General features: G+C 38.7%; 1 protein-coding gene across 3 annotated transcripts in view; it reads left to right on the forward strand.

The window, feature by feature from the left end:
- Nucleotides 1-9,269: 9,269 nt before the first annotated feature.
- Nucleotides 9,270-25,465, forward strand: part of NOCT (nocturnin) — a 34,416-nt gene continuing 18,220 nt past the window's right edge. For 2 of the 3 annotated variants that reach the window (XM_031944001.1, XM_031944002.1), the window contains exon 1: nucleotides 20,901-22,072. Coding sequence is in view for 1 of the 3 variants with exons in the window: in XM_012552213.3 (XP_012407667.2) it covers nucleotides 9,587-9,854 (268 nt within the window). In the remaining 2 variants the exon portion in view is untranslated. Of the gene's footprint in view, nucleotides 9,855-20,900; nucleotides 22,073-25,465 lie in introns of those variants that run through there. The other variant, XM_012552213.3, reaches the window with a different exon arrangement.

Below are 25,465 nucleotides of genomic sequence, written 5' to 3' on the forward strand. Positions count from 1 at the left end.
AGTACAGTTTTTGGCTTTTTGATTTTTGGGGGTTTTTTAAGGGCCCTTTTAACTTCACAGTTCCAGGATCAATCTTTCCTCCCTATTGCTATTTACATGGTATTTGACTTTCCATGGCAATTCCCTCTGTGTATAGAGTATATCTGCCTAGTCCATTATACAAGATTACAAATGAGTGGACTCTTCTCAGATCTTTACATAAATGAAAAGCCTTCTAAAAAGATGTGATCCTAACAATTAAGTATCTGAGTAATTGATCCATTAAATATTATAAACTTTTTATTCACAGACAACCAAACCATCTGTCTTCATCATCCCAAATGTGGAGCACTTGATTCAAAAGACAATGTCAAGAGAATAAAAAGACTGTTCAGAGCACATTGAGTGAACTCTTCTTGGGGCAAATTTAAGGGAGGAAAAATAGGCAAAGGATCATAGCTTTAGATCTAGGAGGGATTTTAAAAGTCAACTAGTTAACCCCACTCATTTTATAGCTATGCCTAGAGAGCATAATGGATGAAACTTAGGTGATGATTTTTTAAGCAAGAACCATGTCATTGTTCTAGGAAATTGGTTTAAAAGGAGTTGGCTGATTTTACAGTATAAATGTAGCTTTGAATTTCAGTTCTAAAGAATATTCAGTGATCCTCAGCTTCCTCATCTGTAACATGAGGATGATAAAGAAGATACTACCCATCTATCATGAGGCTATTGAGGGGGAATGTCTTTGTAACACTTATAGTGATATCTAGATACATGTAGATACAATATATTCTAATTTAAAGCAAAACCTTTTTAATGTACCAGCTATTAGTCTTTTTCTTATTGAAATTTTCAAGTCATTTTCTAAGATTTAACATTCATTAACAAGGTAAGTCCATATGGAGCTCTATTTCCCCATGAATTCTATGTTTTTCTCTAATAGTAAGTTAAGTGTCAATGGAGATGCACTAATTTGTTCTGGTTGTGAGGGTAACATTTAGTCCATCACAAGGAATGGTTAAAATAAGGGGGAAAATATTGCCTGATATTTTTCAGGAGCCCAAGTGGGAAAAAAAATTTATTTCCCTTGTTATCAGTGCCATTTATCACAAGAAAATAATGATGCTGAGAAACATGAAATGACTTATTCAAGATCACATAATATATTAGTGGCAGAATCAGTGAGAGGACTTACCATTGGCTCTAATTATTATGTGGTGGCCATCACAACCATCACATCATAATTAATCATTGACTCTTTCATCCTGAGATGTTCTCTTCTGATAGTGAAGCAAAGAAAGGTGAAAAGGAGGAAAAGAAGGAACTTTCTGGTTTTTGCTTTCTAATTAAAGCTAATTGCTCATGTGTTTATCATATGTAAATCAGATTATAATGATAAGGGACTTTCACAAGAGAAATTAATAGTGATAGCTGGCATTTATATAGCTTTTTACAGTTTACAAACAGCTTTACATATATAAATTGAATTATTCTTGAAATAGTTTAACTTTATTTGCACATATTCTGTATATGCTTATTTATATGTGATTGTCTCTTCCAATAGCATCTCAATTCCTTAAGGTCAAGAACAAGGGGTTTTTGTGTCTATAAACCTAGTGTTTTGCACAGTGCCTAAAATATAGTAGGTATTTTTTTAATGCTTATTTGATTAATTGTTTGATAACTCTGAAACATCCAATCTTTTTAATGCCAAATTTCTTTTAGTCAAACGATATGGTTGCTAATCGTGGGATAGTAGCGCCTTCAAAGAATGAAAGATGAGAATTGTCTTGAAGACAAAAGAGAATCCTATAGTGGACAGGCAGAAATAACTATTAGAGAAAAGACATTATGTGGGGAAAGTGGGATAAAACATATCATTGGAGAAATGTATGACTGAAAAAAAAAAAAAAAGATAGATCAGTCACATACTAAAAGTAAGGGATTGGCCACATTGAGTGGCTGCTCCTTGGGGCAAATTTAGGGGAGGAAAAATAGGTAAAGAATCATCATAGCCTTAGACCCGGGAAGGATTTTAAAAGTCATCTAGTTAGTCCCACTCATTTTATAGCTAAGGCTACAGAACCAAATGACTGAAACTTAGACTATGATTTTCTCAGGATGGGGACAGTAATAAGAAATAGAGGTGTCCTCGAATGTGGGTCAGTCAGTTTTTATTATACTATGCAAGTGAGTTACAACTTTCATCTCTGGAGGAAGTATCCATGTCATTGAGATCATATATCTATTAAAGCATTAGAGTAATTTCTTGTGAACTGCATTTTCCATAATAATAAAACCAATTTTACTTAAATTTACAATTAATCACATTTTTGAAAACTGGCCTTCAAGATTCATTTTAGGGTTATCTCTTTTTAAAGTCTTGAAAGTCTAACCAACACTATGAATGATATTTTTAAAAATGAAAACAGGAAATATTTTTGCTTTTGCCCCTTTATTTTCTTTTCCATCTTGTTGTTCTGGATTCATTTTGTTTTTACATGAATTCATTTCTAAATACATTCTTTCTCCCCAGCAATACATGTTTAAAACAAAACAAAAATTTTAAAAGAAAAAGGAAGCAGTTCAGCAAAATCAATACATGAACTATATCAACGATATTCTACACCCATAGTTGGTTTTGAATTTTTAATGGCTTCTCAAAAAAATAAGATGTATATTTGTTCATTCCAGCCTGAGTGCAAACCCTAAACCCTCTAGAGTATTTTCCATCCCTACTAATCATCTGAACAAAATAGGAAAACAGAAAAGGCTGATTTTCCAAGAATTCGAATGAATAATACTTTGTCTTTTGAAAGATTTCCTGATATAGTATGTTACACTAAGGAAAGGAGGAAAAAAAGGAAGTACTATGGGTTTTTGAAGTCATCAGAATAAAACTCAAAAATAGAACCTAATATTTTTACTTCTATCCTGATATAAATTACCTCTAGTTTATATAGACTGGAGTTTGGGTATCTATTATTATTGCAGAGAAAACAACAACAAAAGCTTAAAATTCTATGGAAGCCTGGATACAAAACACCTGCTGTTAGGCTCCTAGGGAGGAAAAAAAAATTTCTTTGTATCAAAAGGATGTAAGGGATAAGAGAGTCCCTGAAAGATTCTAATGCAGATATTTGCAGACCATTTCAATTAATTTGCTTTTCAAATGTAAAACAGCATCTCCTTAGGGCACTTATTTTTTTAGGCTCCCACATAGCTATTCACCAGATTTATCTAGTTATGGTCAAATAAACTCCAAAATCAGAGGAACCTGACAGCTAGACCCTTCTCCCAGGCTCTTTAGAATGACAGATTCTATCCTTACTCTTTGATGTTCTTTTGAATTTTGTACTCTGTACACTCCTTCCCAAAATAAAAAAAAATAAAAGGTAATCCATTAATTTTCCAAATAATGTTTAAGATGTTTGTAGTTTCAGTTGGCACAGTGGAAACAGGTATAAGTTTGGGAGAGTATTTAATTTTAGGAACAGCAATCCTAAACCCTCCCTCCTTCATGAAGTTTTTGTGAGGAAAGGAATAGAGACATGGAAGTTGTTGACTTGCCATGGGCATACTGCAGCTCAGTAACTTCTTCCTCAAAAATCTGGGGTTTCTGGGACACTGACACATTGTTGGTGGAATTGTGAATACATCCAGCCATTCTGGAGAGCGATTTGGAACTATGCTTAAAAAGTTATCAAACTGTGCATGCCCTTTGATCCAGCAGTGTTTCTACTGGGCTTATATCCCAAAGCGATTTTAAAGAAGGAAAAGGGACCTGTATATATATGCCAAAATGTTTGTGGCAGCCCTTTTTGTAGTGGCCAGAAACTGGAAACTGAGTGGATGCCCATCAATTGAAGAATGGCTGAATAAACTGTGGTATATGAATATTATGAAATATTATTGTTCTGTAAGAAATGACCAGCAGGAGGATTTCAGAAAGGCCTGAAGAGACTTACATGAACTGATGCTCAGTGAAATGAGAAGAACCAGAAGATCATTATATACTTCAACAACAATACTATATGACAATCAATTCTGATGGTCGTGGCCATCTTCAACAATGAGATGCACCAAATCAGTTCCAATGGAACAGTAATGACTTGAACCAGCTACGCCCAGCGAAAGAACTCTGGGAGATGACTATGAACCACTATATAGAATTCCCAATCCCTCTATTTTTGTCCGCCTGCACTTTTGATTTCTTTCACAGGCTAATTGTACACTATTTCAAAGTTGGATTCTTTTTGTACAGCAAAATAACTGTTTGGACATGAATACTGATATTGTATTTAATTTATACTTCAACATATTTAACATGTATTGGTCAACCTGTCATCTGGGAGAAGGGGTGGGGGGAAGGAAGGGAAAAGTTGGAACAAAAGGTCTTGCAATTGTCAATGCTGAAAAATTACACTTGAATATATCTTGTAAATAAAAAGCTATAAAAAAAAAAAAAAGAATCCGGGGTTTCACAGATGTGGCTGTATGCTTCACCTATGCAGATTGCAATTCTCTTTCAACATAGAGGAACATCTTTGCTAGCTTCTGTAGCTCAAAACACCCTTAATCTGTGGGCAACCTCATGATAAACCTTTCCAGACAACATCATGGTTTGACTGGTCCTCAAAAGGAAGTCCATCAGTCACTCAGCCTGTATTCAAATGCTTTATAGCTTCATAATACTAACATCAATAATTAAAATAATCATAGATATTTAAATAGTCCTTTAAAGTTTGCAAAGTGCTTTTACATACATGATCTTATTTGAGCCTCATTATGAAGCTACTGTTACAGATATTATTATTTCCATTTTAAAGATGAAGAAACTGAGGTTAAATGGAATTGCCCAGGGTCACACAGTCAATGTGTCAGAGGCAAGATTTAGACATAAATTTTCCTGACTCCAATAGCCTATACAATCCCAACATAGCTTTCAAGAACCTAGGATCATCTGCAGGCCATTATGAGGCTTCAAAGAATTCTGGTGGTAGATTATAGTAACTATTCTCTTTAAACTGTAAATTTTGTTTAAAATGTTACCTACTACACGAAATTAATCCACCTTTTCATAATTTTCTTCATGAAAAAAACATAGCAAACTCTGTATATGTGTGAACAATTTCCTAATGAAAGCATATCTTTTGAGACATTTTTAACAAATAACTACACTTTGAAAGAATACTGGAGAAATATTTTGACAATTTGTATCAATTTAATGCCAAAGTCTACTTGGTCTTTTGGATATTCTTAAATTTCATTTTTTCCTACATTTTCCATAATCTTATTGTACAGGTGATCCTATATAATGCATAGTTGACAGAGCAAGTATTATTTTTCTCATCGGAAACCCAAACACTAAAAGATGATATGATTTATCATCTCTTTAGACTTCCACGCTCAGGTGCAGGATTTATACTGATTCACCTATACACCACTCTCTTTGATTCTTGGTTATTATTTGAAGCCTCAGATCCATGTATATTTTTAGATCATATAAGATTTCATTTTTCAAGTGTGGAAAGACTTACATAAACTGATGCCTAGTGAAGTGAGTAGAACCAGGAGAACATTGTATGTAGTAACAGCAAATCAGTAATGATAAATTTAGGTCTTCTCAGCAATATAGTGATCCAAGATAATTCCAACAGACTCGGGATATAAAACGCCATCCAATCCAGAGAGAGAACTATGAAGAGAAAATGCATATCAAAGCATACTATTTTCACTTTTTTGTTTATTTTTTTCTTTCTCACATCTTTCCCCCTTTATTCTGATTTTTCTTTCTAATATAACAAATATGGTAATATGTTTAAAATGATTATACATGTATAAACTATCATATAGCTTGCTGTCTTGGGAAAGGAGGAAGAGAAGAAGAAAAAAAAGAGAACTCAAAATCTTATAAATTATTGAAAAATATTTTTACATGTAATTGGAAAAATAAAATACTATTAAAAAGTAATTATATTGATAAATGGTCAAAGTATATGAACAGACAATTTTCAGATGAAGGAATTGAAACTATTTCTAACCATATGAAAAGATGCTCCAAGTCATTATTAATTAGAGAAATGCAAATTAAGACAACTCTGAGATACCACTACACACCTGTCAGATTGGCAGGGAAAGATAATGTGGAATGTTGGAGGGGATGTGGGAAAACAGGGACACTAATACATTGTTGGTGGAACTGTGAATACATCCAGCCATTCTGGAGAGTAGTTTGGAATGATGCTCAGAAAGTTATCAAACTGTGCATACCCTTTGATCCAGCAGTGATACTACTGGGCTTATATCCCAAACAAATCATAAAGAAGGGAAAGGGACCTGTATGTGCACGAATGTTGGTGGCAGCCCTCTTTGTAGTGGCTAGAAACTGGAAACTGAGTGGATGCCCATCAGTTGGAGAATGGCTGAATAAATTGTGGTATATGACTATTATGGAATATTATTGTTCTGTTAGAAATGACCAACAGGATGATTTCAGAAAGGCCTGGAGAGACTTACACGAACTGATGCTGAGTGAAATGAGCAGGACCAGGAGATCATTATATACTTCAACAACAATACTATATGATGACCAGTTCTGATGGACCTGGCCATCCTCAGCAAGGAGATCAACCAAATCATTTCCAATGGACCAGTATGAACTGAGCCAGCTACACCCAGGGAAAGAACTCTGGGAGATGACTAAGAACCATTACATTGAATTCCCAATCCCTATATTTTTTTCCACCCGCATTTTTGATTTCTTTCACAAGCTAATTGTACAATATTTCAGAGTCTGATTCTATTTGTATAGCAAAATAACGGTTTGGTCATGAAAAAAAAAGTAATTATACATCTTTCACAGACATAACACAGATGCCTTTGTTTAATAATCCTTTCTGGTTACTAATATCAAGGGAAACCCTTGATAAAATAGGAAGACACAGACTTGTCAAAGATCTCTGCCGCTTAGTGCCAGCACTAAATTCAAATAAAAAAGAGATTTAATCTAGAGATCAGAGAATTCAGAATTAGAAGAGATTTCAGAAGTCCTCCAAGTCCAAGCTCTCATGGTACAGAGGAGGGAATCAAGATTTGGAAAGGTCAAGTGCTTTGCCTCAAATTTCACAGGTAATAAATACAAGATGATGGACTGTGACAAATCCAGCTCCTGATTACAGAATCAGCGCTATTCCGCTTTACCTAGTTTTTTCCCCAAGAGTAGTAGAGACGGAAAGGGTATTGAGTCCTTTGGTTGCTTCCATTTCCAAACGGCTTTGTGTTGTTTGCCGAGCTGTAAAGCGGATCTTTACGGATCGCTTCTAGCTGCTTTCCCGGGCATTTGCCATTACTCTTTCAGTCAGACAATCAGCGTTTAGAACCGAGCCGTTGGATGGGAGTCTGTCAGTCAGCGCGCGTTACTTGGGGATTCCATCATACAAGTTTGGCTTCATTATGCACAGGGGAAAGCAAGCGGAGGGCGGATCACCAGAGACTGCGGTAGCCCGCCGCCTGGGAGCTGGGGCACGGGGACTGGGAAGGGGATGTAAGAAATGACCAGCAGGAGGATTTCAGAGAGGCCTGGAGAGACTGACACGAACTGATGCTGAGGGAAATGAGCAGGACCAGGAGATCATTGTATACAGCAATAAGACTATATTCATGTGGTATATGAATATTATGGAATATTACTGTTCTGTAAGAAATGACCAGCAGGAGGATTTCAGAAAGGCCTGGAGAGACTTACACGAACTGATGCTGAGGGAAATGAGCAGGACCAAGAGATCATTGTATACAGCAACAAGACTATATTCATGTGATATATGAATATTATGGAATATTACTGTTCTGTAAGAAATGACCAGCAGGAGGATTTCAGAGAGGCCTGGAGAGACTTACACGAACTGATGCTGAGGGAAATGAGCAGGACCAGGAGATCATTGTATACAGCAACAAGACTATATTCATGTGGTATATGAATATTATGGAATATTACTGTTCTGTAAGAAATGACCAGCAGGAGGATTTCAGAAAGGCCTGGAGAGACTTACACGAACTGATGCTGAGGGAAATGAGCAGGACCAAGAGATCATTGTATACAGCAACAAGACTATATTCATGTGATATATGAATATTATGGAATATTACTGTTCTGTAAGAAATGACCAGCAGGAGGATTTCAGAGAGGCCTGGAGAGACTTACACGAACTGATGCTGAGGGAAATGAGCAGGACCAAGAGATCATTGTATACAGCAACAAGACTATATTCATGTGGTATATGAATGTTATGGAATATTACTGTTCTGTAAGAAATGACCAGCAGGAGGATTTCAGAAAGGCCTGGAGAGACTTACATGAACTGATGCTGAGGGAAATGAGCAGGACCAGGAGATCATTGTATACAGCAACAAGACTATATTCATGTGGTATATGAATATTATGGAATATTACTGTTCTGTAAGAAATGACCAGCAGGAGGATTTCAGAAAGGCCTGGAGAGACTTACATGAACTGATGCTGAGGGAAATGAGCAGGACCAGGAGATCATTATATACTTCAACAACAATACTATATGATGACCAGTTCTGATGGACCCGGCCATCCTCAGCAACGAGATCAACCAAATCAGTTCCAATGGAGCAGCTACGCCCAGAGAAAGAGCTCTGGGAGATGAGTGAGAACCACTACATAGAACTCCCAGTCCCTGTTTTTGTCCGCCTGCACTTTTGATTCCACCCGCGGATTTGTGACCAGCACAGGCGGCAGCCTCGGGCCGCGCTGGCCCCCACGGAAAACCGGGGCTCCGCGTGCCGGCGGGGGAGCGGGCTAATGCGCATCTCGGGGGAAGCGCCCGGAGCAGCGGGACCACGGCCCCGCCAAGCGTTAGGGGCTTCGCGGGCTTTTGGGAGAGCTCGCGGCAGGGACCGCGAGCCCGGCGCCCGACCTTTGCCCCAGTTCGTGCTCAGCCCAGAGAAGCACACAGACGCCGCACGCGCTTCTCCGGGCCCCTGCTGCAGAACCAGCTCGGGACGCCGGCCCGGGAGGGCGCTTCCATTTCGGAGACCGGAAGGGGGGGCGCCAGTCTGCAAGCCCCGAAGCCGGCCCTTGGCCCTTCCCTGGGCCAGCGGGGCTCGGTGCTGGGCGCGCCAGGGACGGTTTCCTCGCCAGGGCGGCGCGGGGCGGGGCCCGCCTCTCCGGAACACCCCTCCGTGCCGCGTGGTGCAGCCCGTGTCGTCAGGGCCCTGCGCTAGCCCTCCCCTTAGCCGTGCAGCCTTGAGGTGCGCCAGGCAGACGTCGCTGCCACCGCCGCCGGCTCGCTGTCCCCGCTGCGCCCGCTCTGGCAGCCGGTCCGGAGGAGGGGAGGCAGAACCGGGCTCTCCGCCTGCACTCTCCCCCGCGCCCGCAGTCGCGGCGCCGGGAGCCCCCGGTGGATGCTGACGGAGAAGGCTGCGGGGGCTGCGGCAGCCGCCGGGCAGCCTTGAGCCCAGCCCCTCCCGCGGCCCCCGTCCCCCCCCCCGCCCACCCTCCGGCTCCAGACCCGCTCGCTGCCGTCCCGGGGCGCCCGGCGGCCCGGTGCCATCGGCCGGCGCGCGCCCCCGCGGGATGTATCAGAGCCCGACCCGCTTCTGCTCGGCCCTGCTCCAGAGAGACGTGTCCAGCCTCTGCTGCGTGTCCTCCTCGCGGCTGCGGAGGCAGCCCCTCTCTCCCCCCGCGCCCCCGCGGTCCCCGTGCCCTCGGTCCCTGCCCGAGACCGGCGCCCCCCCTGCGCCTCTCCATCCTCCCCCTCCTCCTCCTCTCCATCCGCCTCCTCCCCCTCACCTGGCGGCGACGGAGCTGGCTTCTGGCCCCGGGAGTGCGTCCTCCAGGACAGGTGAGTGATGGAACGCTCGCGGCGGCAGGACATCCAGAACCCCGGCCCCGCACGGAGCGCGCCTTCGGCCCGGGCTCCGGGGAGACGCTGAGCAATGGAGGGCAAGCCCTGTCTGCTTCCCGGGCAGCCGGGCTGGGTCCCGCCAGGCTGGCGGCGGGGGTCGGATTTTCTCTTGGAGAAACCCGGAGCACCGCGATCAGAGGTTGTTGTTGTTGGACCCGCCTTTGCTCAGATCTTGCATCGGGAACAGGGTGTCCCTTATTCGGTACCCTGTGCTTCCAGCCAGGGGGTTGCTTCGGGACCTTTCTTAAAATCCCTCTTTAAGAGGCGGCGGTCTGTTTCCCAGAAGGTGCTGGTTAGCCCTGCTAAATGCCCTTGGCTGTAATTTTGGATACCTATCTTTTCATCGGGGAGTCCAAATTAAGGCCGGGGTGTTTGATTCTGAAACAGTCATGTATCCCCCTTTTTCACCTATTTATTCCCAACAGCATGATGCCATTTATGACAGATATTGGCGAGTCGTTCATTTAACCAGACACTGACTCTAAGTTGCAGAGGAGCTGACCTGCCTTATTAGAGAACAGTCTCCTTACTGGGAGGTTGCCCCCTGGGCCAGTGAAATCACACATCCAGTCTCGATCCCTAATTTTAAACGATGAGTTTCTTTTTACTACCCTTTAGTTAACTGGTCTGTGTCTAGTATAGACTAACTCGGTTTGCTTTGGTTGGATTAGTGACCATATCTTAGGATCTTTCTCCTCGTTCAGACCATTGTTCTCGGCTGCTACAAGTTCCCCGATTAAGAATTTGTAAAGGTTGAAATGTGTATATCCTGAGAAATGATTTTACATTTATCTTAATAAAACCAGGAACTTCCCTTTCCTTTTGCATCATATTCCACCGGGGGAAGGAAGAGGTGCAGGGAAGAGTGTACCAGTAACATATCTAATACATTTTTTTTTTTAGTTGAAAATTTTAGTTGATTTTACAGGATGGACTTCATCTATCATTAATTTTCCTTCCTGTTAAAACTAAAAAATATATATATCTTAAGAAGTATATGAAACAGTTTCATTTCTCAGTTCTTATAAGGGACAAATATGTCAAATTGCATAGCTGGAAAAACATTAGAAGAAATGTTGCTTCCTTTAAATAACTAAATTTTATCACCTAAGGTTGGATGTAGCAAATGCTGTTTAAATGTTTCCTGAAATTGCTGATAAATGTTGGGAGAGTATTACATCTCACTGAAAGATCTCATTCAGCAGTAACTTTAAGAATGAGCTATTGAAAACTTTTAAGGATGTTCTGTTGAAAACTTGAGATGGATACCAATGTTGCATTGTTCTGAAGATGTAACGTCTGTCAATTATAGTTGAGCTGCTCTTGCTGGCATTGTTTTCTTGTTTCTTTCCTGGCATTGTAGTAACAAATCTCTATACCTTTTTGTAGCCCACTAGGAAAAGCCTGTACTTTAGGCCAACTTGGTATTGTAGGAAGTGATACTGGTCTGGTCTCTTAGGAGGCAGAAATAGCCTGGCTTCCCAGATTAAACACATTTGGGTGAGGAATAGAGGAGACAGAATAACACTAAAGAGGGATCCTGGTTATGAAAGAAGTGTTAATTGGGACATCCAGCAGTGTCTTTTTGTTAGTGTGGAATGCTTTTCCCTGAGAATTTGAAAAGAGTCTTTACTGTGGAGAAGATCTGAGGAATGGAAAAGGAAAAGAAGGAAATTTGAAACTAGAAGAGTCATCCATGCTTATACTTATATGGAGGGTTAGCCTAAACAGTGAGCAACTATGAAGGAGAAAGAACTGTTTAATCTGTGTGCCAGACAGTTAAACAAGGAGGGGCTTTCATGAGCTCTTGGAGGGTTACAGCTTGAAGGAACCTGAGAAGTCATAAATACAGTGGAGCCTCTTCAGTTTACAGAAGAGGAAATTGAGCACTAGAGAGGGGGAAATTACTTGAAAGGTCTTAAAAAGGAGCAGAACTGAGACTTGAATCCACATCTTCCTACTTCAAGATTCAGTATGCACACTCTCTTCTCACCTTCAGTTCCAGCCCACAGATACGAACTGATTACTGCTGTGTCCAGTTGCGTAGACTTTGTTAGGTATGAAGGATGCAAAAGCTCGCCCCCGATCTCCCCTCCCCTGCCACACACAAAAAAGGAACAATCTCTGCCTTTCCAGATTTATAGTATCCTGGAACCATTAGAAAGCAAGCCTTCCAGCTTCCAGTTATTTTCTACAAGTTGATTCTTTTTTAAATAGTTGTTTCCTTGTTTGGAATATCTCTAAAGGGAACATTTTGTACTATACATATTGCCTGATCATTTTTCCCACTATTCCTTTCTCGAGCTATTGATCCCATCCCTGTCTGTTATGACCTTCCCTCAAGTTCCATAAAGTCATGGAGCAAAAAGCTCTGTCAGCAGATTCTATACACCTGGAAAGGCTTTAAGTATGAAAAGAGAATGAATATTGTACATGAATACATGAATATGTAGTTAGGTTTGTTAAGAAATATTCAAACTACATTCAGAAGACATCCCAGGTTCATGGAACCAGGGTTCAATATCTCTTGAAACCTGTCCACTAAGTTATAGAGTAGAGGTATCACTCCTCATGACATTACACATCCTTGAAGAATAAACTTATTTTATTTTCATCTGATGTCTTAAATAATGGCCATTCAGTCATTCATTCACAATTATACAACACCTGCAGTGTGAAAACACTGCCAGGCCTGTGGGAAATGCTAAGTCATAAGAGATAAAATTCCTGCTTCAAAGAGCCAAAATCTAGGTGAACAAATAAAACACGTTTACAAACAAGAAACGAGACAAGGCAGTCTAGCACAAAATGTACAAGCAAATTGCTGTGGGGTGGGGCCAGGCAGAAGGGATGACTTTTGGTCATCATGACTGGTGGGGCTGTTCCAGGAAAGGCTGTGAGCTGGACAGGGAAGAATTTGGGAATAGAGGAAGGTTTATCTAAGTAGAGGACCATTCTTATACAAAGGAATTCAAACTCCTGCTTGGCCTCCATGACTGACCTTGCAAAATCTCAGCTCATTCTGGGAGCAGGGGTTCTTAAACTGAGGTCCTTGAACTTAAAAAAATAAAAACCACTATTTTCATAAATTTATCTCAATATAATTGGTTTCCTTGTAATACCCATGTTTAATTATGCATTTAAAAACTCTCATCAGGGGTCCATAAGGTTTCTATAATGCAAAAAAGTCAATAAATTTGATTTCCTATCATATTATTGTGCATTATTAAATGCCTATCATAAGCCTGGCATTGTGCTTTATTTTTTTTTTCCAAAAAGAGGTAAAAGATAATCCCTGCCCTCAAGGAGGTCAGTCTCCAGTGCTAAAAAATCAGATTAAAATATAATGTTTGTGGTTTTCCAAGTCAATAGTCAATATGAAGATGCCAGGAGCTTTATATCTGAAGTTATGGCTCTCTTTTCTATTAAAGTTGCTACAACTGTTCTAGGGAACCAACTGAACCCCTAACTCCTTTCATTCACTCTTCATTCCCCCCAAATTGATCTTCGTTTTCTGTTCTTACACACACACTCTCATGCTCTTTTTCATTTTTGTGTTTTTACTCAAGCCATTCCCTACCATCAGACTGCCCTTTTCTGTTAAATTCTTCACATACTTGAAGCCAAATGAAAATTCTGCCTTCCAGTGTTGCCATGACTATTTCTCCCATTTGGAACCCACTGAGCACTTTGATCATACTTAAACGTGTTTGTGTCAATTATCTGTGTGTGTCTTACTGTGAGGATTGAGACTACATCTCATCTTAAACTTGTATCTTTCCCAGCTACTAGCACTGCATACAGTAGGAACTCCATCTTTGGACGTAAAATGGTAGAAAAAAAAAAATAGAATGGAAGTTTCTTCAGGGTACTCAATTTCCAGTCTTTTCTTTGTAGTTCTCTTCTCCCTCTCCCTTCCCCCGGTGCCTAGCAATATATTTTGCACATAAAGGCACTCAAAAAATGTTAATTGAATTATATTGATGATGATATCATGAATCACATGTCATGAAGAAGCAGTTATTGGGAAGAACAGAACATTTTGTAACCTTAGAGAGCTATATATAAAATGTAAGTTAGCATTATTACTTCCTCTTGTTGATAATCCCTTTCTCCTCACCTTCTTGAATTATAGTCACAATTTATGGACTATGAACCTCAGAACTATCCCCTTTTGACACAGAATTCAGAGGTCATAAAGCAGTTTGCCTAAAAAGCAGGTTACTTCAAGAGTCCTGGATAAAATGCAATTGACAGAATAGTTGTGAATGGGTTTGAAATCCTGCTTTTGCCATACTTCCTCCTCCTCTTCTTCCTCTTGTTACCTTCTTGGTACAAACCTAAAGGCAATAGTCTTAAGTTAAGCAACCATACTTAGTTTGTATGAGTCAGCAGCTTGGAAGGAAAGGGGAGGTGATGGACAAGGTTGTAATTTATCTGAGTTTTATTGAGAATAAATTGTTCTGGTCTGTGGGAGGACTGTGTCCCTTGCCTGTAAGCAATATTTTTGAGGTCTGTGGCTGGATAAGCTTCTAAGTTGGGTTCTTTATTTTTGTTTTTTAAATAAGCATAAACACTATGTGAGCCTCTAAAACATCTGGTAGGTAGGTGATATAGTCTGAATGCCAGATCAAGGTTATAGATATAGAAACTGTCTGGTTCAACCCCACCCCCGAGTTTTACTGAAGAAGAGACTGAGGAAATTAGTCACTTATCACTAGTAAGAAACAAAGTTAGGATTTAAACTTGAGGCTTCTGACCCTATAAGCCAGACAGTACCCTGGATGACTTTGCTTCAGTGTGCCTATCTCTATATTTCTAGATTATTTACCTAAAGGGCTCTTTAGCCTTCACAAAAAAGTAAATAAGAGAAATGGTTATCAACCAATCTACAAATATTTCTTAGTCACCTGCAGGTCTTTCTAACCTTTTCCTTTGGATAAACCTTTAAAATTTCTCTAAAATAAGAGCTAGGAGAAATGAGGAACTTAAGATTGTAAATCTCCCTCCCATGTTATTCACTCCCATCCCAGCAATCAAGAGAGAAGGAAAAATTGTCCAAGTGGTGGTAACTGCAGGTCTTCTTGGGCAATTATCAGCCTTTGGAAGTCTTCAATAATAATACCTCTCTTAGCAGCACAAGAATGTAAATTTAGAACAATCCAATCTAGCACCCTTAGATTATTGTGTTACCAAAGCTTTAAAAAAAGAAATTGGTTTCTCATTCTTTTTTCCATAGAATCCTTTCATAGGACAGAATTAAGCAAAACAGTTGACCATGACATATTCCACATGTCATACTCACTTTCTCTGTTGAGGAGAGAGACATTTTTTTATCCTCAGTACCTAGGAGTTAAGAGCTTCTCTCATTGTGCAGGTGGGGAAAAAGTGAGGTTGAGATAGATGAAATAATTTAATGAAAGACATACACATAGTAAGGGGTAGAGTTGAAATGCAGTGCTCTTTCAATCACTCAGTAGTTATTAAGCATGTACATGTATCAGACACTTTGCAGTATGCCTTGCAGTTCAGTCCAATATACCAGGTAAACAAATGGGAGACTGACCGATTGGGGGAGGATGCTTCTTTGGGCATAAAGATATGATCTCAGTCCTCAAAAATTGTTCATACTGCATTAATCGGGTATTTAGTTTTGTGTTACTAAGAAGAAAAGAATAGGGGTTGTCTAGAGTAGTTGAAGATAACTTCTAGAGAAGCTTGCAGGATAAGAAAAATTCCAGGTATCAAAATAACATGAACATTCGAAGAGAACTGGAAATGAACATGGGATAGGATGTGGAACAGATTGTTCTGATTGGGAAACTGATATTTTAAAAGATCAAGAGACACAAATTCTGGGCAATTAATCATCTTATTCATAATGCTAGCATATTACCAATAAAATGGGTCAGTGACACTCAAATGCCAAAGACCATTCATGGTGGTGGTTTCACGGTTTATAAGCCTTTAGAAATGCGATGTTAAGGGATTTCTTACTGCAATTGATGAGAAAGAATGAATATTACTATGAGAGGTGGACCTATTTTAATGTAGGGGGAAGGGCAGAATATAACTTTGAATATGTCATTTATTTCTAAATTGCCCAGCCAAGCTTGGGCCATCTAATCAAGGAATTTGTTCTTCCCCCCCTCCTCACCCTCTTATTCTATAGAGCACAACAATGGTTTTTTTCCACCTGAATAGGGTCTGACCAAGATTGAAAGTTAATTCAACGCCATTATCAGCAATGTCCTTCAGAGACTGAATTACAGATTTTTGGAAAAAATCTTGGTCTTAATTCAATAATTGATTATTAACATGAGGGGACAAATTTCTCTCTCAGAAGAAGGTATCTAGTGGGAAACCTTGTCCAAAGTTGGACAGGTGTGATCTGATCTCATTTAGGTCAGAATGTACTGAAAGATAGATGAATTTGAAGATAAGGATTGGGAGGGGAAGAAAGGTCTGGAACAGTTATTCAATTTAGCTGAAGCCTGTTGTGTTCAAAATCAGCAGAGTTGAATAGTCAAAGAGAAATCCTGTTCACTTTTCGAAAAAATTTATAGATCCTCATTGCAAATTTAGATTGAACAAATAGGAAAGTATTATTAAGATATGAAAAAGAGGGATAGAATTTACAGTTCCAATTTCCCTCAGTATAAAGTGTCATTGAATTGAATTTCAAACTGAGTCAGGAACTATGGTTGGATAGGTCCCTCAATGGAACCACTTGGGAAGGATTCAGAAGCTGAATTTGGGAAAGGCCCTGGGAAATAAGGATCCAGGTTTTTTTCTCTTTATAAGACAAGGGCAATTAATGTATGAGTAGCACAGATAGAGAATTTTGTTTTATAAAGTATGAAGAAATCTTTCCTTGTGATTTGATTGCTTCTGGATTATAGGTGCTATCCATTCATTCACCAGTCATTAAATGCTTCCTGTGGTGCCAGGTACTATGTTTGGTTTCTGGAAATACAAAAACAGAAACAATAATTCCTCAGACCCTTTGTAGCCTACTGGGGGGAAAGAACATGTACACAGGGGTGTGGGGGGGAGGGGGAGGAGAGAGAGAGAGGAGAAGGAAAGGGAAAGGGAGAGATTAAAATGGTTTATAAATATGTGCAACACAAAAAAAATTTTCAAACCCAACCACTACAATGCTCATTTCCTTAAACTGATGGGAAAATACATGCAAACATGCTGGGTAAATCATGTCCTGGTCCTGCTTCTTCCTTTCTGTGAGGTGTTGGGGATGTTACTTCACTTGAGTCACTTAGATAATGAGGAACTTTGACCTGATGACCCAAATAATGACCCAAGGGCCTCTCCATTTCTAAACCCTATGATTCCAAAATCATGTTGAGATTTCAAAAGCATCTGAGAACCATTTAGACTTCCTGAAATGGGCCCGACATCTAAGTTAGTTTTTTATTCTCCCTCTTCTTCCTCATTATCATTATTTGTCATTCATTTTCTCATTCTTTGTCTTGATGATATGTTGGTGGGACTACCTAGAAAGGAATGGAAGATACAGAAAGGAATTAATTTGGGACTTTAAGAAAACGTAGCATACTCCATGGCATTTTAAGTTTGCAAAAAACTATCTTTTAACTCTCACAGATCATTTTGATGAAGTAGATGCTCTAATCTCACCTCCATTTTATAGTTGAGTTCAGGTGACATGTTCCATCCTCCAAAGCCATAAGAACTTGAATTTGAAGTAGGGATTAAACCAGACCTTTCTGACTCCCAAATCCATTGCTTTATCCCATATGCCAAATTGCCTCTTAGAAGTGATTCAGTGTAATCCTTGAAGATAGCTCCACCCATCCAGTCATATTACTTTTACTAAAGTTGATTGGAATATCTAGTGGTTTCATTAGTTGCCATGGTCAGATAATTGCTGGTAGTCCGTTTTTTGGTTAAGAGCTTATTGGAACTGCTGCCAGGAGGACTTAAAGCCTTTTTAACACAATAGGACTTGGATTTTATTAGCATAGCCTTAAAGATCCCAGATTTACATTCTTCTCAGAAATGAGGCATCCTAGAGAAACTGAACTAAGGAATTTGAAAAATGGTGAGACTGGTATTAAGGTTATGGGGAGGACACCTGACATTACTCATTGAGGGTGGAGACTGGTTTTTCATTTCTTTGTACCCTCAAGGATTGCCATAGTAGGTATTTATTTTATTTTATTGTTATTATTTTTGCTGAAGCAGTTGAGGACAAGTGACTTGCCCAGGATCACACAGCTAGTAAGTGTTAAGTGTCTGAGGCCATATTTGAACTTGGGTCCTCCTGACATTGGGGCTGGTGCTACATACACTGCGCCACCTAGCTGTCCCTATAGTAGGTGTTTATTAAAAGCCTGTTGTTACCCTAATTGCCTCAGCCAAAAAAAAGAAAAGTCTGTTAATAAAATAAATATTAGTTTATATCAAATATTATATTAAATTTATATTTTAATATTAATATATTTATGTTAAATATTAGTTTGATTATTACAATAGTAAAATATATATATATATTGAAGGACTGAGTTAATCTTTCTCTTTGGTTGAATCGCATCTATCTATTTTTTCAAGCCATTATCCCTCTAACCAACCACTCTATCTCATTGCCACAGCATCCTGTCAATATGATCCACTGATTGATATCACCAGTTTGTAAATGGGTTAATGTCTGCCCAATTTCTCTTGTTTATTATGATATTGCCTTACTCTTACTGTTAGTGAATCCAAATTCACTGACAAATCAAAAAATTACCCCATGGTGTCATTGGTCCTCTTTAAAAACAAAAGATGATTCAAATGAAGAAATCAAAGCCATTTTTAGTCATATGAAAAATACTCTAAATCACTTGATCAGAGAAATGCAAATTAAGACAATTCTGAGGTACCACTTCACACTTCTCAGATTGGTTAAGATGACAGGAAAAGATAATGATAAATGTTGGAGAGGATGAGGAAAGACTGGGACATTCATTGTTGGTGGGAATTGTGAACTGATCCAACTATTCTGGAGAGCAATTTAGAATGGTGTCCAAAGGGCTATTAAAGTGTTCATATCCCCTATTTATTTTTGTCTTTAGCAAATTTACTTATTTTTAACACACATTTCTTTATGAATAACATTTGGAGAGAAGAACCAAATCTTTCAAAGTTTAATGACTTTGCAAGAGACAGTGTGTGGGTCAGACAGCATTTAATAAAAAAAGCTAGAGAGATATCTAGAAGCAAAGCAAAGATTATTATACGTTCTCGAGAATCCCAGGTCACAGAGCTAGTCTCTGAATCTTCCTGCAGCCATAGGCAGCTGTCTATCTGCTAAGCACACTGTTGAACGGGATGAGGTGAGATCTTTCAAGATAGTTGTGAAAATTGAGTAAGGCTTCATCTATTTCCGAGTTGGAGTAGGCCTGAAGGACTTTAGGGATCAAGTCAAGGGCATACTTAAGTCCCCTCCCTGCTATCCCCTAAGGGCATAGTTAAGTCCCCTTGTTATCCTCCTATGACATCAGTGTCTTTCTGTTTAGGTCAAATATGGGCAACTATGTACTTATTGGTCAAGTTCAATTTCTTGGGTAGTTCCCTCGTTTAGAATGTAAGATACTCAGCCAATAAGGATGAGGGTCAGTGGTGGGAGGGGGTATTTGCGTTAGGGATAAAAAGTGTTGACCCTGCCCCCTACAGTGCTTCCTCCCTTCGATTGTCTGCTCTATGGGTGGGATGCCCAATTCTCGAGATCGTATAATAAACTTTGCTTTGCTTCTAGATATCTCTCCAGCTTTTTTTATTAAATGCTGTCTGAACCACACAGTCTTGAAAATAATTTGGAATTATACACAGAAAGTTGTACCCTATACATACTCTTTGACCCAAATATATCGCCACTACTATGTACATACTTCAAGGGAGGTCAAGGGCAAAGGGTCTATCTAAAAACATTAATGGCAACATTTTTTTTATTAGTTAAGATCCAAATACAATCCATTAGGGAGTGGCTGAACAAATCATGTAAGAATATAAAAGAGTCATTATGCCATAAAAAATGATGAACATGAATTCAGAGTTTGTAAAACTCTTTATTCTAAAGAGAAAGAATAGCATTTAAAGATTTCAAAACCCTGTTTAATGCAGTGACCAAAAGTGACTTGAAAATCAGGACAAAGCCTAATTCCTACTTCTTAGGAAGAAGATATTAGAGTTATGCAATGAGACCTACATTTTCCTATGTGACTAATATTAATGTTTTTTTGTCTGACTCTACTTGCTTATTATAAGGGCAGACTCCCAGTAGGGGTTCATTAGTCAATGGAAAGTATCAATGATGTACACTAAAATGCATCAATAACTTTTCTTTTACTATACATGTTTTAATGAGTCAAGATGAGGGAGAAAAATCAAGGCAAAAGGGAAAAACCATGGGAGAGGGAAAAAAAAAAAAAAACCAGAAAAAAGAAGTGGACACAGCATGTGTTGATTTATATTCAATCTCCATAGTTCTTTCTGGAGGCAGATGGCATTTTCTATCCAAAGTTTATTAGGAATGCTTCCGATCACTGAATCTCTGAGAAGAACCAAGTCTTTCATAGTTGATGATCTTACATTCTTGTTGTTACTGTGTGCAATGTATCCCCTGGTTCTGCTTGTTTCATTCAGCATCAGTTCATGTAAATCTTTCCAGGCCTTTCTAACATCGGCTTGTTCATAATTTTTTATAGAAAAATAACATTCCATTATTTTTGCATACTACAACTTCATCGATTTCCCAGTTGATGGGCACTCATGTTCCAAATTTTAAGCATCAATAACTTTTAGAAGCAATTTATGGGAACTGTGAGGAGGCAGCTAGTTGGAGGCTTAGTGGAGAGAGCTCTGGATTTGAAGTCAAGAAAATAAGAGTTAAAAATCTGCACTCAGATACTTAGTAGCTGAGTGATCACTTAACTCTATGCAAGTCACTTTACCTTATTTACCTCACTTTCCTTATCTGTAAAATGAGCTGGATAAGGAAAGGGCAAACCACTGCAGTATTTCTGCAAGGAAAACCCCATGGATTGTAAGGTCAGACACCACTGAAAACAACAAAAAGTGTGAGTGAAGTATTAGTATAGATAGGATGTTTGAGGCTTCCTTAACTAAGCAAGACCAAGATTTTGTAGTTTTTCTAGGCCAAATTAGATTTTAAGTAGATTTTCCCAAGCAAATGTCAGGTTCTTTTGTTTTTCCAAATTTTCTCACTTCTTTTAGTGTCTTAAAATATTAAGTAATTTGCTCAATAATTCCGAACTTGGGATGTTCAGTGTTGCCCTTTCCTATTTTTTAGATGGTCATTGGGAGGTAAATCTCATTGATGATAGAATCACTGCTTTAAAACTTTGTTTTGGAATTAGAGCTCTTCCTTTCCTCCACCTGCCCAACTGATACCAATCCTTTCCCCTATAACTGCCCTAATTATAGCCAAATGACATAGTGGGAGTTTGTATAAGATAAGCTGGACTTTCTTATAAAAGTTAGAGGTGACTTGTAACATGTTAAGAATGAATAACTCAGTGTTTTTAGAAATAATCTTGTGTTACATTTGGACATCAAAAATTCGTTTGAATTTAATCGGCCAATGAGAAATTAATTACTGCTTTTAGAGCAATACACTGGTGGGTTTTAAGCCTCTAAGCCTATATCTGCCCACCTAGATCACTGTTACAGGTGACCCTGGGGGCTCCATCAATATCCATTATATAAGTACTTAATTCTTAGGATGCATAAATATAGATGAACTTTTCATGACACAAGTGGGGAAGAGGGGACCTTTTCCTTCCCAATAGTTTACATTTATATAGTGCTTTACCTATGACAAAACCCTTCTCTTGAAACAAACAGCCCTGTGAGGGTAGTAAGAGAGGTATTATTATCCTTATCTTACAGCTGAGGAAATAAAGGTTTTTGCAGGTTGTAGTGATGTCTTTTGTTTTTACATCACAATCATTCCCAAATATAACCTCTCCCCCTCCCTCAGCCCTACTCAGTGAGCTCTCCTTGTAGCCAAGAAAAGTAGTTAAGTAAAACTTGCTCAGCAAGCACACCTGATGGACCATGTGACATTCCACACCTATGTTCCCCCATTCCCCTTCCCCCCCAAGGAAAGAAGAGAGGTAAGTTCTCTTAGTTTTTGGGGGGAGGGAGGAGGCGGCTAAGATTGTCACGGCCTAATTTTGAGCTCCAGTTTCCTGACTCTTGGACAAAGTATTGGCATTCTTCCTAGGACACCATCCTATCAGTTTTCGGAAAAACTAGAGGCCTTCTAAGATGATCTCCAGAATCCAGAAGACAGAAATTGGGAAAAGGCAGAAAATGGAATGAGAAGGAAGGAAAAAAATATGCTTTCCCCCCCACACACAAAGTTGCTAGAATGTCCTGGTCCTACTTTTTCTCCTTTTGGTGCACTATTAATTTGCTAAGACTTTCCTGAGCTAAACATGGTACCTTCCTCTTTTTTGAAACTCTAGAACATCTAGCACTACCTAATTATGCTTTTTTCCCCTTACTATAGATGGGGGAAAGTCAGTGATCAGGAGAAGGGGGAGAATAACTTTATATTTATGAATATTGGTCGAGCCAACCCAGCTATTAGGAGGTCTAGAATATTCTTATAGAGATTAACAGGGTTTTTAAATGGCGCTAATAATTTAGTATGTTTAGTATGACTATAATAAGCATAGTCATTCCTCCTCTACAGTCTTAGTTGTATATTATTTTTCTTTTAAAAAATCTTTTTTTAAGCGTATATTTAAGATCCATAGGATCCATACCACTTTGCTTACTTGTGTCACTTGAATTGCCTTCTGCTCTCTCCTTTTTATTTTTAAATGTCTTGCTTTTCTTTATTTTTTTCTATCATTATTGTCACCTATTTATTCCATTCCCATAGTCTTCCCTTGTAATAAATAAGCATAGTCAAATAAAACAAATTGACATGTTGATAATGTTGTTGGTAATATCTTGCCCTGTCTATCTCATTTTTCCTTTACCTCTTTTCTGAGAATTGGGATACATGTTTCATCAGTCTCCTTAGAGTCACAAATGATTATTGTATTAATCAGAGTTTTAAAGTTTTTTATATAATTGTTTTCCTTTATGTTATTGTAAATGCTGTATATTGTTCTCCTAATTTTGTTCGCTTCACTCTGTATCATACAGTTTTCCCCAGAACTCTCTGAACCTGGCCTTTTTGTTATTTCTTCATGGTGCCATGGCACTCCATTACTTTTCATATGCTCTAACTTGTTCAGCCATTTCCCAATCAAGAGTCGACCACACTTTTTCTCCGTGCTTTGGCACTACAAAATATGTTACAGTATAATTCTATCTTTGATCCCTTTGAAATATATAAGCATGGAGTGATATTGTTCCTGGGTCAAAGGGCATGCACAGGTTAGTGTCTTTTTGGTGTACATAGTTCCAAATTACTTCTGCTCAATAGTTGGGTCCGTTCATAGTTTTACCAACAATGCATTACTGTACCTGTGTTTCCATAGTTCTCCATCCGTGGTCATTTTCCTCCTTTGTCATGCTTTCCAATATAAGAAGTGTGATGTGCAGAGAACATCAGTGTTTTTTGTTCATTTGTATTCCTTATGTTGTTAGTTATTTGGAGCATTTTTTCATATGGTTTTTAAAACTACCTGTTCTTGTACTTTGGGGGAACGGCTCTTATTCTGATATATTTGTGTTGGTTCCCTATATAACTTGACTATCTTATTTTTATTTGACAAATTATCTACAAAGACTTTCTCCCAGATTATTGGTTCCTTCCTAATTCTAACTCCAGTTTGCTTTCCATTGCATCCACCTAAATGTTATCTAACTCAAGAAAATATCTGGTTGGGGCAGCTAGGTGGCCTAGTGGACAGAGTACCAGCCCTGAAGTCAGGAGAGCCCGAGTTCAAATCTGGCTTCAGTCACTTAACACTTCCCAGCTTTGTGACTCTGGGAGGTCACTTAACCCCAATTGCCTCAGCAAAAAAAAAAAAAAAAAAAATCTGGTTGGGTACCAAGTAGATGAGCTAAGAGGACTGGTTGATGGTAAGATTTCATTTTTGGAAGGGAAGATGGTAGGATGATAGTGAGCTTTAATGAATTCATACCAGATTGAAGAAATGAATTATCTTTATTTGGACAAACTCTTCAACATTCTCAACCAGTAGTTTCATAGAGGGTCTGCTTTAATTGTCTCATTGCCTCATGGGCCCTAATATTTTTAGACCTGTCAAGTTGACTGACTTGTCTGCCTTTCATTCGACCTCTCATTATGCTGAATGGTTTGTGTCATCATCTCCTAATCTGAGACCAAATGTATGCTGTGACTGCAGTCCATAGCAAAGGAAGGAAGCGTGATATTGGCTATAAGTATGAATGGGAAGAGATAGGTAGATCACGGGTCCATCAGGCCCTACCTTTTTACCTTTCAGACAGGTTGTTGACCACGACCTCATCTAGTCACCATTTTAATTGGCCCACATAAAATGAGCAAATTTGTTGTAATGACAGAATTTTAAGTATCCTGGTCACAGTAAATGAAGAAACTTTCTGTTCCTTCTTTACAAGATTTAATATGAGACAGATCTAACCTGAAGAAATTCATTTGAGCCATATGTTTTTATACCCACTCAGTTCTGATGCAGCACTTTTTTTTTGCCCTAACACTGAGTTTTAGGCTTCCCAATATGATGAGTGTCTAATAGTATTTGGGCAATTTGTAAACGGTGATATAGAAGCACCTTTCCCCCCTCCATTCCCTCTTGAGACCTAGTAAATAATATAAATATTAGGTTAGTATCTGACCCAATTTCATTTCCATTAGACAGATGGTTCTCATATTAAATCTTTAAGAGAATTAATGTGAAAGGTTTGCTCAAGCATTGTCACTAGCATATTTGAAATAAACATCTGCTCATTTTGGTGTAGGATAGGAACTTGAGTGGATAAACATGATGTCTCCAAAGCCTTGGAATATTGAGGGGGAATCTTAAGCATGCACAAGATAATAAGACAACTCTAAAATCTATACCTTATAGCGTTTCAGTGATGACTTTACATGTTAACTTTATAAGATGTTAAATGTCATGAAATAAGGAATTTGCCATTATCATCTACTCATGAAATGATACTACCTTAGAACAGCTTTAAAGGTGACAAGAGAAAATACAGTCTTACCAGAAATAATTAGGAGCATTTATTTCTCAGCACAGAGAAAGCCTATCAAAACTTTTTGGACTGTACAAGAAACCATTTTTTCCCCTTTATCTTCTAAACACACACATTGTATATTTGAAAAATGTCCAGTTCTTTTCTAGTTCTAATTGCAAAAAATAAAATATTTTTCTTGGAAAAAAAGAGGTTGGAAAATTTTTCTTGGAAAAGGGGTTGGTCTTGACATCTTGACCTAATGCGGGGTATACTGTTTATGTGGATTTTTTTTTTTCCCTATTCGACTTAAGATTCTGAGACAAAAGAAATTAGAATATTAAACTTAAGTTTTTATCTTT

Source organism: Sarcophilus harrisii, chromosome 6 (genome assembly GCF_902635505.1).
Source record: "Sarcophilus harrisii chromosome 6, mSarHar1.11, whole genome shotgun sequence".
Lineage (NCBI taxonomy): Eukaryota > Metazoa > Chordata > Mammalia > Dasyuromorphia > Dasyuridae > Sarcophilus > Sarcophilus harrisii.